This window comes from Rhinoderma darwinii, chromosome 9 (assembly GCF_050947455.1).
Source record: "Rhinoderma darwinii isolate aRhiDar2 chromosome 9, aRhiDar2.hap1, whole genome shotgun sequence".
NCBI classification, from domain to species: Eukaryota; Metazoa; Chordata; class Amphibia; order Anura; family Rhinodermatidae; genus Rhinoderma; species Rhinoderma darwinii.
Genome location: NC_134695.1, coordinates 99,480,022 through 99,492,521, shown reverse-complemented (window position 1 = coordinate 99,492,521; position 12,500 = coordinate 99,480,022). Strand labels below are relative to the sequence as shown.

Here is a 12,500-nt window from a genome sequence, read left to right as displayed (position 1 = left end):
CAGTGAGGTGCATCTTACCGAGTGGGAGAAGGCAACTAAAGTGCAAAAGAAGCGCATGGGTAAGTTTCACACCTTGATGCGGTTTCTGAGTACTCCTGTCATGTCATAATGACATGCCTGACGTTTTGATTGTTGGCGGTTGGATCACTGAAACACCCACCAATCGCTGAAATGAAGCTGCAGAAGTGCACGTGAGATTGTGGGGGTCTCATGGCTCTGAACAGCACCGATCAAAACGTGACATGTCACTATGAGGGTATGTTCCCACACACTAATTACGGACGTAATTCGGGGGTGTTTGACCTCTATTACGCACGCTAAATACGCCGCAATAGCGTTGACAAACATCTGCCCAGTGAAAGCAATGGGCTGACGTTTGTGTGTTCAAGCGGCGTGTATATTTACGCGTCAATAGACGCCCGCGTCAAAGAAGTGACCTGTCACTTCTTGTGCCATAATTGGAGCCGTTATTCATGGGCTCCTATGAAAATCAATTACGTCCGTAAAGGACGCTGCGTTAAAGCGCCAGCACATGCCTTTACGGCTGAAATTACGGGTGATGTTTTCTCCTGAAACCAGCAACGTCATTTCAGCCGTTACGGACGCTGTCGTGTGGGCACATGGAAAACGTGGCAAGTCTGCTGTAGTTTCTGCAACGTCGGAATTACCTGTCAAATATGCAAATGTAGGTGCAGATTTGTTGCGTAAACAACAAAAATTTGCAGCATCATTTTCATATAATAAACAACATTTCCTAATATCTAGTAATGTACTCTTCTAAAATGTTGATCTGTGATTGGTTTATTTTATATCATAGTCGAAAACGTCAAAACACGCTGGAACACGTGCCGAGACCAATTAAAGCGTGAGATGAATGACAAGGGGAAGAGCGGAGACGGACGTCTGAAAAAAAAGCCATACATGTACACCAAACAACTTTCGTTTCTTCTTGATGTAATGCAGGTTGGCCCGTAAGTATTGCTTATATACTTTGATCATTGTAGTCTGCCCATGTAGCCAGTTGTGTAAGTACCGCTGTAGCAGCCGTAGCGACTGCTACGGGGACCGCGGCATGAGGGGACTCCACCATGTCCGGAGGCTCCGCTAGCAGCCGCTATGACGGCTACAGCGGGACGCAACTGAACACTACGGCTGAGCAGGGAGGTATCTCCCCGCTCTGACATTAAACAACAGACATGTATCCCCTAACCACTGAATAGGGGATACATGTGTGATCGCTGGCATTGACAGGGAGAACGGGGGACAGAAAGTACCCTGAACTTCTCCATCCCAAACCTTGTACTTTCGCCAGCTCCGTAAAAATGAATGGAGCCAAAGTCGTGCTTGTGCGCATACATAACCAGCGCTCCTTTCAATTTTTTGGAGCTGTGCAGACGGCAGAAATTAAGGGGACTTTCAGTCCCCCCTTCACCCTATCGCTGCCAGCGATAACGCATGTATTTGTAGGACACACTATAGGTGGCATTTGTCCGGGGGGCGGGGAGGGGGGCCTGTATGGCGTTAGCGGCATACAGCCCCCTCACTAGATAACGCCGTACAGTCCCCCTATAGATAACGCCATATAGTACCCCGGTAGATAATGCCATACAGTGTACAGTGTGGGGCTGTATGGCGTTATCTACAGGGGTGGGGGCAGCAAAAAAGGCACTATCTACAAGGGGGGGGGGGGGTGTGACACCCAGTGGAGGGATGGCCCCAGTCAAAAGTTTGCTATGCGGCCCTGTCTTTCCTAGGGCTCTGCATGTAGTGATGCATACATAGTGTATTTGCCCAGCTGTAGACATGACGTTAAATTACTATAAAAATTCCCTAACATTATGTTTTCATTTTCAAACAGAACCAAGGATAATCTGGAGGAAGAAGAAGACTCTGATGAGACTCAAATTGAAGAGCCTGACGTAGCTTTGGGGACTGCTAGGTCCACTTCCACTCCTGTGACAGCGGAACCAACAACAGTGGATAATCCAGTCTGTGCCGCGGACGAAGAAATTATACCCCGAGGTAAACGTCGACGTTCTGCCAAAGGTCCAACACGTACAGAGCCAAGGCAGGAAGTCGACTTGCGTGTATTAGAGCACTTGGAGAAAAGAGCTACTGAAACTGAAGAGGGCACCTTCTGTCGCGCTCTCTCTAATATTCTTAAAAGAGTGCCAATTTCCAGACAGATAAGGTGCCAAACAGCACTAATGGAAGTCGTGGAAATATTTGCGACACATCCTGACCCACGTGCAATGCATCAGGCCATCGAGTTTCATAGACGGGGGTGTGATGCAAGCACCTTCAACTCTGTCCCACCAGCACCTGCAGCAACCGCCCAAGGCATCCAGCATCCGTCATATGTAGACTCAATGCCGCTATTCAGTGACGATCGTTCAGTTTATGGCATGCCAGGACCTTCTCAGCAACAGTATGGGCAAATGCAGCAGGGGGAGGCAGTTCCACGACCACATCATGAACCTGCACCTTCGCAATCCTTTTACAATTTATAATTTAGTTATATAACATAGTTTTGTTTATGTTTGTTGACACTATTTTATGCAAGAAATAAAATAAGTTTATAGTTAATTATGTGTTTGTCTTTATTATTATTGCAAAACATAATGAGGTATTGGTCTGCATTTCTGCCAAATGCAAATAATCGCTTTTTTTTTTTTTTAATTAATAAAGAATTAAAAAAAAAAAAAACAGAAATACATTAGCTCGCAACCCGCGTCAAGGGTCCTCATTCTCTTGCGAGTCCCTACTCTACTACTGCAACTTTAACTACTAACATTTGTAACATAAACCGGAAATACAACAGTCCCTCTAAAATTTTAATTTGGCAGACGAAGCACATCCCTTTGCCAAGGAACTGCTCCCTCAGGTGATACAAAATAGTCTGTATACAAATTACGGACTGCCAGTCCAGACACTCCAGGTCTTCCATGTGGTGTGTAGTCCAAAGGGATGTAATTAGTAGAGAAATGGTTCAGCTCTGCGTCCACTGCCGACTCATGAATCCTCAGAAAATTGTGGAGGACAACACAGGCTTGGATAACCTTTGTCACATTTTCAGGATTCATCTGAATGGAGCTCTGGAACACACGCCACTTGCTGCTTAGAATTCCAAAGGCGCACTCCACATACCGTCTTGCACGTGTAAGGCGGTAGTTAAAAATGCGCCTCTGTTCATCTAAGCCACGCCTAGGGAATGGACGCATCAGGTGAGGGGACAGTCCGAAACCTTCATCACCCACAATGACAAAGGGTGCTGGTGGTCCTGTAGATCCTGGAAGCTGTCTAGGTTCCAGAAGGTCGAGCTGGTTAGATGCTAGACGTTCACCCATTCTGGAAGCCCTGAAGATGCCAGCATCCGCAGAGCTTCCATAGGCCCCAATATCGACAATTATAAACCGATAGTCACTGTCAGCCAAGGCCAACAGCACCACCGAGAAAAACTGCTTATAATTGAAATACTGAGACCCTGAGTGAGCAGGCTTTTTTACGCGGATGTGCTTACCATCTAGCGCACCAACACAGTTGGGAAACTGTGCTGATTGGAAGAAGCCATCGGCAATCCGAATCCAGTCCTCTGGCTTGGGCTTTGGCATAACTGCTGCTCGAAGTTGCTGCCAGATGACTTCGCAGGTAAGCTTGACAATCTTCGAAATAGTGGAGCACCCCAGCAGAAACTGGAAATGTAGCGATGCAAAGGAGTTGCCGGTAGCAAGAAATCTGTAAAAAAAAACAAAACATATATAACAAAATATGCACATACAGGAAAAATATCTGCAGCACGGTGGCAAGGCGGCAATATGAACAGGGGACAAGTATACTAATATTGTTTGCAGGGTAGAGACATGTCGTAGAAGGGGATTTAGGTTTTCTTACCTCAGAGTGACCATCAGGCGTTCCTCTGGAGAAATGCAACGTCTCATGGTGGTGTCCTGGAAGATCAGTCCAGGACGAAGGTCCGCCAGCAGACAGTCAAAAGTTTGCACGGACATACGGCAGTAGCTGAGGAACTTGTCCGGGTGCTGCCGCAGGTCTGAGTACAGCATGTTAAAATGCCCCTTCCTAAGCCGTTGTGAGATAATGGGGTGAACCCAATATCTCCTCCTCCTCCTCCTCCTCCTCGGTTCTTCGTCCAGCATTGGTGGTTGCTGTCCAAATCGCCTGGAGAGGAGCCAGTGCAGGAGTACATCATCCACATCATCAGAAGACATGTTCGCAGTGAGTAACTGACAAAAACCACAGCTATATCAGCAGCGCAATCTCACTGAACTCGCACAAAGCAAAGTTCAGACAAAATGCAGCAGGAAATGGCTCCAGAGCGATCATGTGACCTTCTAAAGGGGGTTTGACCAAGCTTTTGGCATCCTGTTTAAAAGTCCTTTTTTTTTTTTTTTTTTTTTTCATCCACATTTTTGCGGATTACATACGGATGAACTGCGGATTACATACGGATGAACTGCGGATGACATTCCACGGAACACGGTCCTGGAATTTGCGGACCAGAAAAACACCACGGTCGTGTGCATGAGGCCTTAGCGTTTCTTAGCAGAGCTTCTGTCGTCGCCATTTCAGGAATGTTCATCTGCACAGCGAGCTGGTGGCGAAGAGATTTGCTTCCAAGAAAGTAGTGAAGATTTCAGATGAAAATTCCTTAGAAGCAAAGTACAGTTAATAGAAAATGGCATCCGTAAGAACAAAGAAGCCAAAACAGTCTCCTGGTAGGAGAAAACATATGACAGACCTAGAGGCCGCTTCAAAGCTGCTGTCATTACAGCGTCTGCCAAACAGCCAGATGCTCCTGCTATGAAATATTGTGTGTGACTTGGCGGTGTCCCTAAAGTCAGTGCATTTCAGACTGAACAGAAGGACGGCTTTAATATAATATGGTTAGGTATATGGCCACCTCATCATGAAGGATTTGAGAGCACACTTTTACAGATATGTCTGCAGGATGTCACAATATCATCAGCGCTTTGTCAGTACTAAAACAATGTCTTTTTCTGTCACTGTTTTATTCGCGCTACCTACTTCTCTTTGGTACCTGCAATCTGATGCTTTTAAAGCTTCCCAGGGGCATTATGCCATAATATGTAAAGTTGTTATTGAGAGACGACTTGTAAGAAGTAAGCTGAGATACAGAACCGATAAATAAAAATGTCCTCACTTCATACGAGGCTTTACTATCAGATACTGTAGTTCTGCCTCAGGATCCCTTAGGGAATACACTCTATGAATTAGACTTTTTGCTATATGCTTATACTGTACCTTTATATACAGCATTAGTTTTGAAGGAAGATGGGGTCGCTGGTAAATAGAGGCGTAGCTATCGGGGGCGCAGAGGTAGCAATCGATCCAGGCCCTGGTACCTAAGGGACCCAAAGGCCTCTCTGTCATATAACAAGACAACAGTCATATAAATAAAGGTGGTTTTACACCAGGATCGGCAATATAGCAAGTCCAACTGCGCTCGTTTGCTCCTTTCAGTCGGAGCAGCGATCGTTGGTCTCCATACATTTGCATCATGTAGCAGCAGATCCTGTTTACCCAGTGATATATACTGCCAACAAGAGTGCAGTAGTTCGTGCCGGAAGCAGAAGGCTCAGACAACAGTACAGCGGATTTGATGCAGTAACCCAGGATGGCCGCTATACATTGTACAGCTCACGCACTTCTGCTTCGGTTACCGACCACTGCATAGCTTTCAGCACCCAGAGGCAGTTGGAACAGTTGATCAGTGTAGAAGCCCCACCGATCATATACTGATTACCTATCCTATCCATAGGTTATCAGTATAAAACATACGTACGGATCCTGTGTAAACTGTGTTATTGTCCAGAGCTGAATTCAAAGTTCTGCAGGTTTAGAGCTTAAATTGCCCAGTTATATATACTGCCAACAAGAGACCATATCTTTGGCCGCATAAAAGGTCTGATCTGCCGAGGAAGGAGCGTTTGCTCGTTCACCGACTGATCTTTGCCCTATTTACACAAGGCAATGATCAGGAATGAGTGTATGAACTCTCGTTTGCCCAATCATTAGCCGTGGAATGGGCCTTAACATGTGGCAGGTGTGGGACCTGTTACGGATATTGTATTGTGGGCGAGGAGCTTCAAGTTATGCCTCTGCTGGTAAATAAGAATTAACTAATTTTAGTCTAAATATTTTTGAACACTCAAATTCATTAAATTGGAATATAAGGCTTAAAGGAGTTGTTCAGGTTGGGGGCTGTTTTTTATATGGATCACCAGTATATGACCAAACACCGATCAGCTGTTCCAGATGCCTCCAGGCACCAAAAGCTATGCAGTAGTTCGTGCCGGAAGCAGAAGGCTCAGACAACAGTACAGCGGATTTGATGCAGTAACCCAGGATGGCCGCTATACATTGTACAGCTTACGCACTTCTGCTTCGGTTACCGATCACTGCATAGCTTTCAGCACCCGGAGGCAGCTGGAACAGCTGATCAGTGTAGAAACCCCACCGATCATTTACTGATTACCTATCCTATCCATAGGTTATCAGTATAAAACATACGTACGGATCCTGTGTAAACTGTGTTATTGTCCAGAGCTGAATTCAAAGTTCTGCAGGTTTAGAGCTTAAATTGCCCCGCATTCCCGGCTATCACAGTGGCTGCACAGAGCTTGTTCTGGTGATTTGCATTCTGGGAAGTATAGTCTTTTACACCAGGCACTGTGCAATTTGCTTTGGGAAAATGTAACTCTCTCATTGCAATATAGGAATGTGTCTGTCAACTAGCGTGTTGTCACGGCTATGGGGTATGTGGACTGAGTAGGCCGCTCTGCCGTAGCGGAGTACCAGCTGGCCAAACAATAGTCAATAACAGTCTCTAGGACAAGAGTACCTGGATAGATGATTTGGCAGACACTCGGCGTAGCAGACACGTAGCATAGCAGACACTTGGCACTGATGACACTTGGCACAGATGACACTTGACTTCGCACTGGAACAAGCACAATTACAAGATACGGGAACACAGGATACAGGATACAACTAAGGGACCATTTACAATAACGAACATGGGCAGACACAACAACGCCCATGCAAGGAGAGGAAGGGCAGAGCCCTTTTTAAAGTCCAGGGTTTATAGGGATTGGCTGGGGAACTTTGCACTGGTGCACGCGCTGGCCCGTTAAGGACTTACAGGACTCAGAAGGGAGCTGCAGCTGCGTGTGTTGATGTCTCTGGGGAGGGAGACGCCGGCATGAAGAGTGTGTCCTGCGGTTGCAGCTGCCGGTAAGTAGGACGTGTCGGTAGTCAGCGACCGCGGGCACAACACTTGTTGACTTATCCCAGTAGCAACCAGCAGAATTCTAAATGCAGCTCTTAACTATAAAATGGGCTTAAATTTAGAATTATCACAGGATAAGTAATGTAATGTAGTGTGTTTACAAAGTGACTCAAGTATTTATGTAGAATATATCCACGTATATAAGCAGTAAAATGGTGTTTAAAAGTGATCAAGTTCTTAAAGCATGGGCTCCCCATTAAGGAGCCTCAGAGGAACCCACATTTGTTTATTATAGATACAGGATGGCAGCTGATAAGTCAATACCAAGTGGTATACAAGTCTGTAATGGTAAACTGTATTCTTCATGTACCACAGCAGACCAAAGCTGTCATAAACAGTCTGTGTCCAAGGGTGGACTGCAAGGAAGCCATGAGATATCTCAATCCCATCATGTTCTGATTACCAGCTACAGAACTTCCATTGCCCACCACAGTGCCTCCATTGACTGCCACAGTGCCCCATCACCATCCATAGTGCCTCCATAGCCTATCACAGACCCCTATAGAACACCGGTTACTTCAACCCGCGCATGTAGCTCTCCCCCACCAGGAGGAAGTTATATGTGAAGGTCATATCAAACATGGAAAAGACTTCTGCCCTACAGAAGTGATCTGCAGTACTAAGATTTAGAGAATCATGGGGCAGTGTAAAATCTGATGCCATCCACATAAAACTACTTGACACTTGTCATCTTTAAAAAGGTTAGGGATTTAACAGTGTGCCCTTATACTATCTCAAATCTATGCCAGGGCTTACCCTTAGAATGTCTTGGGTGGTTACTAAATCACTGGACCACCATTATTTGAGTCCAAAGTGTTGGATCACTAGGTATAGACCCAGATGGCTTTATTGCTATGGATCACCATGTATGTAGACCACAGCTGGAAGCACTGCACCCCATGGTCACTATTGATAGGATACTGAATACGTTTACTAGATAAATATTTAATATAACAGCTAAAATTTAAGGTTACAATGGAAAAAATAAAATAAAACCTATGTACATACATCTGATTATATATAACAAGGTGACAATTACATGAAGAGGTACTGTATATTTGATATATTCAATGTCCTGCCATCATTTGAGGAAAAATCTAAAAGTTATTCTCATGATAACTGTGTTATATTATCATATTTATATAGACTATATACATTTTGCATACACATGTAGCAGATCTGAGTCTGCAGGCTATAGCAGAGCTGTGTTCGATATTTGACACAGCTCCTTATGATATTAAAACTATAGATGAGTTAGTTTTCTAAAATTTGTTTCATTTCCGATTCCGTTGAATCGCCCAAATGATTTGATTCGATGCGAATCTAAAGTGTCCCGTTTTCCCTGAAAACTCATGTCTGACCTTCTGATGTCTTCTAGGACTGTATCCAAGTAAAATCCAACCCTTTTCAATCTCTTTAAAGGGAACCTGTCACCAGCATTTCACCTATTAAACCAGCAATACCTGGTGGTAGTGGGTGAAAAATAATTTTTGTATAACCTATAATTAGAGTCATATCTTCATTCCTCAAGCCTTACCGAGTTAACTCCGCCTCCTTACTTTTGATTGAAAGCTCCTCGTCTCCCCCCAGCACACACGAAATCCCAGACTTGCTCATTAACCCCTTCCCGACATTTGACGTATCCATACGCCAAAGTCAGGTAGGGGAAGTATGGAATGGGCTCACGGGGTGAACCCGCTCCATTTGATGCGGGTGTCGGCTGTATGTTACACCCGACAGTTCAGAGTGTCGAGCACGATCCCGCTCGTTTAACTCGTTAAATGCTGCGGTCAATAGCGACGGCGGCTTTTAAATCCTTAGAAAGAGGGGGCGACCCCCTCTAACAGCTCATCGCACCCCCCGCAATGCAATCACGGGGTGGCGATGGTTGCTATGGCTCCTTGGGGGCCTAATGAAGGCCTTCAGGTCCGCCATCTTTGTGCTCCTATTAAGCGCTGCCTACGACTGGGCTTAATAGAAGCCTGTCAGAATCACGATTTACTGCAATACATTAGTATTGCAGTATAAAGTGCAAGCGATCTAACGATCGCTGGTTGAAGTCCCCTAGGGGGACTAATAAAAAAAAGTAAAAATTAGTCAAATAAAGTTTTGTTTTTTATGTAAAAAAAATAAAAAAATATTAAAAGTTAAAAAAACACCCTTTCCCATTTCCCCCCTAGAGCATAGTAAAAAATAAATAAAATAAACATAATTGGTATTGCCGCGTCCGTAAATGTCTGAACTATTACAATATATCATTATTTAACCCTCACGGTGAACACCGTAAAAAAAAAATTGTACACGTCAGAATCTCTGTTTTTTGGTCACCTCATCTCCCACAAAAAATGAAATAAAAAGGTGATCAAAACGTCGCCCGAACCCCAAAATGGTGTCATTAAATACTACAGCTTGTCCCGCAAAACATAAGCCCTCATACCACATAATTGTCAGAAAAATAAAAAAGTTATGGCTCTCAGAATTTGGCGACACAAAATTAATTTTATTTTTTACTCTTAGGTTTTTACTTGTAAAAGTAGTAAAATATAGAAAAAACTATATATATTTGGTATCGCCGTAATCGTATTGACCCACAGAATAAACTTAACATGTTGTTTTAATTGCACAGTGAATTCCGTAAAAACGAAGTGAAAAAACAATTGAGGAATCGCTAATTTTTTTTACCATTTCCTAGTACAATAAATGGTGCTACAAAAACTACAACTTGTCCCGCAAAACTCAAGCCTCATAGGACTATATTGACGGAAAAATAAAAAGTTATGGCTTTTAGAAGGTGGGGAGGAAAAATGAAAATTAAAATCTGAAAAATGGCTGCGGCGGGAAGGGGTTAATGCCCTGTTCAGGTGCATGCGCACAACATGACACCATAGCGGCACATGCACAGTAACTAGATTTGAGGCACGGATGAAACAGAGAAGGGTATCGAACCATACATGACGGACGAATGACTATGTCAGACGAGATTTCGGTATAACAGGGTGGGGCAATTATAGGCGGTGGGCGGGCATAAGAAGAGGAACGAACGGAAATGCCGGATTATTACCATAAAAGGTGAGAGATGTTTGCAGACCATTATTTATGGTCGGAGGAGGAGATTAGGAGAGGAGATAACGGCATTGAAGTTTTGACAGCAGCGGCCAGCGAGGGGTGAGTAGAGTTTAATAGCTGAAATGCTGGTGACAGGTTCCCTTTAACTCTAAGTCAGTATGTAATGTCAAAGTGACAGCAATATACACTAAATGGACAAAAGTATTGGGCCACACCGCTTAATCATTGAATTCAGGTGTTTCATTCAGTCCCATTGCCACAGGTGTATAATCCAGCACCTCGCCATGCAGTCTGTCTTTATAAACATTTGTGAAAGAATTTGTCGTTCCAAAAAAATCACTGAATTCCAGCGTGGTATTGTAATAGGACGCCACCGGTGTAACAACTCAGTTTGTGAAATTTCTTCCTTCCTAGATATTCCATGATCAACTGTGAGTGATATTATTGCAAAGTGGAAGCGTTTAGGAACCACAGCAGCTCAGCTACGAAGTGGCAGACCACATAAAAAAAGCGGGGTAGCTGACTGCTGAGGCGCATTGTACATATAAGTCGCCAACGCTCTGCTGACTCAATAACTGCAGAGCTCCAAACCTCCTCTGGTATTAACATCTTTGCATCGGAAGCTTCATGGCACAGGGTTTCCATTTCCGAGCAACTGGATGCCAGCCTTACATTACCAAGCACAATACCAAGCGTCGGATGGAGTGGTGTAAAGCTGTCGCCACTGGACTCTGGAGCAGTGGAAACATGTTCTGTGGAGTCATGAATCGCACTTCTCTATCTGGAGTCTGATGGATGAGACTGGGTTTGGCGGATGCCAGGTGAACGTTACCTGCCTGACTGCATTGTGCCAACTGTAAAATTTGGTGGAGGAGGGGTAATGATTTGGGGTTGATTTTTAAGGGGTCGGCCTATGCCTCTTAGTTCCAGTGAAGGGAAATCTTAATGCTTCAGAATACCAAGACATTTTGGACAATTGTAGCATCCGACTTTGTGGGAATAGTTTGGGGTTCATCCCTTTGCTGTTCCAGCATGACTGCGCCCCAGTGCACAAAGTCCATAAAGGCATGGTTGGGTAAATTTGGTGTTGAAGAAATTGACTGGCCCACCCAGAGCTCTAACCTTATACCCATCTAACACTTTTGGGATGAACTAGTATGGAGAATGCATGCCAAGCCCTCCCCTCCCACACCAGTGTCTGACCTCACAAATGCTCTTCGAGATGACTTGACAAAGAAGTGTGTAATCCATTTTAGCTGCATAGGGGGAACCAACTTCATATTAGTGCCTATGGATTTAGAATGGGATGTCATAAAATCTCCTGTAGCTGTAATGTGTAGGTGTCCCAATACTTTTGTCCATATAGTGTATATGGGTAGAGGGAGGAATAACCGCCTTCCTTTTTACTGAAGGCTGCCTTCATTATGGGGAAGCCCTCCTAAAGTCATGTGATCCTTATTTCTAATATGTAAAATGGTGATCAACGTTCCAGAGAGGCGGACGCCAATCGTGCACTTTCAACCCCAAAAGTTTCAGTATTCGCCAAATCCAAAACTTTTGGAAAATCCAGCCCGAATTTGATTTGTGTAGAATCAATTCAATAATTCCTAATTGCAACACATTTTTAGTAGTTTTACATAGGACTGCAGGTAAACCATTGTTGTGCGGTAAGGGTTTAAATCCCAAATTCAGCCTTGCTATGTCTGTGATATTACAATTAACATGTAAAAATCAGCAGTGAATGTTCTACCTCTAAACCAAGCGATGTGTTCCAGTGTTTTCTTTCATTGCTCCTGTTGCCATGTTCACAGATTTACAAAAGCCACAAGATTCAGATAAGTCAAATGTAATGGTGAACCTTAATACGGACTCTCGCCCTGGGAGCCTTTAACATCTGCAATTAAAGAAAATCAATGCTTCCTGTCGGATTCCAAGAGGACGCCAAGCCACCTTGGCGCTGTTTTGACTGGGGGAATAAGGAGACAAGTTATCAGGTGGCATTTTAAAACCGCTACTTGTCCCTGCTTAATGTAAATAGAATCCCTGAAATCCTCTCCGATAAAGTCTAAAACATAAAAACTTAAAGAAGTATTCCCATTTTATGTGA

General features: G+C 44.1%; 1 protein-coding gene across 1 annotated transcript; it reads left to right on the top strand.

Annotated features, from left to right (window-relative positions):
• The first annotated feature begins 431 nt into the window (after nucleotides 1–431).
• LOC142660226 (uncharacterized) lies at nucleotides 432–4,687 on the top strand. The gene is made up of 3 exons (XM_075836810.1): nucleotides 432–971; nucleotides 1,859–2,284; nucleotides 4,588–4,687. The coding sequence occupies exons 1-3, from the start codon at nucleotides 871–873 to the stop codon at nucleotides 4,685–4,687; spliced, it is 627 nt and encodes a 208-aa protein (XP_075692925.1). The 5' UTR covers nucleotides 432–870.
• The last annotated feature ends 7,813 nt before the right edge of the window (nucleotides 4,688–12,500 follow it).

Coding starts and splice junctions, on each gene's coding strand:
- LOC142660226 (XM_075836810.1), top strand. CDS start 871: ATGAATGACAAGGGGAAGAGCGGAGACGGACGTCTGAAAAAAAAGCCA. Junction 972..1,858: donor GATGTAATGCAGGTTGGCCC/GTAAGTATTGCT, acceptor ATTTTCAAACAG/AACCAAGGATAATCTGGAGG. Junction 2,285..4,587: donor ATCGAGTTTCATAGACGGGG/GTGTGATGCAAG, acceptor TCGCCATTTCAG/GAATGTTCATCTGCACAGCG.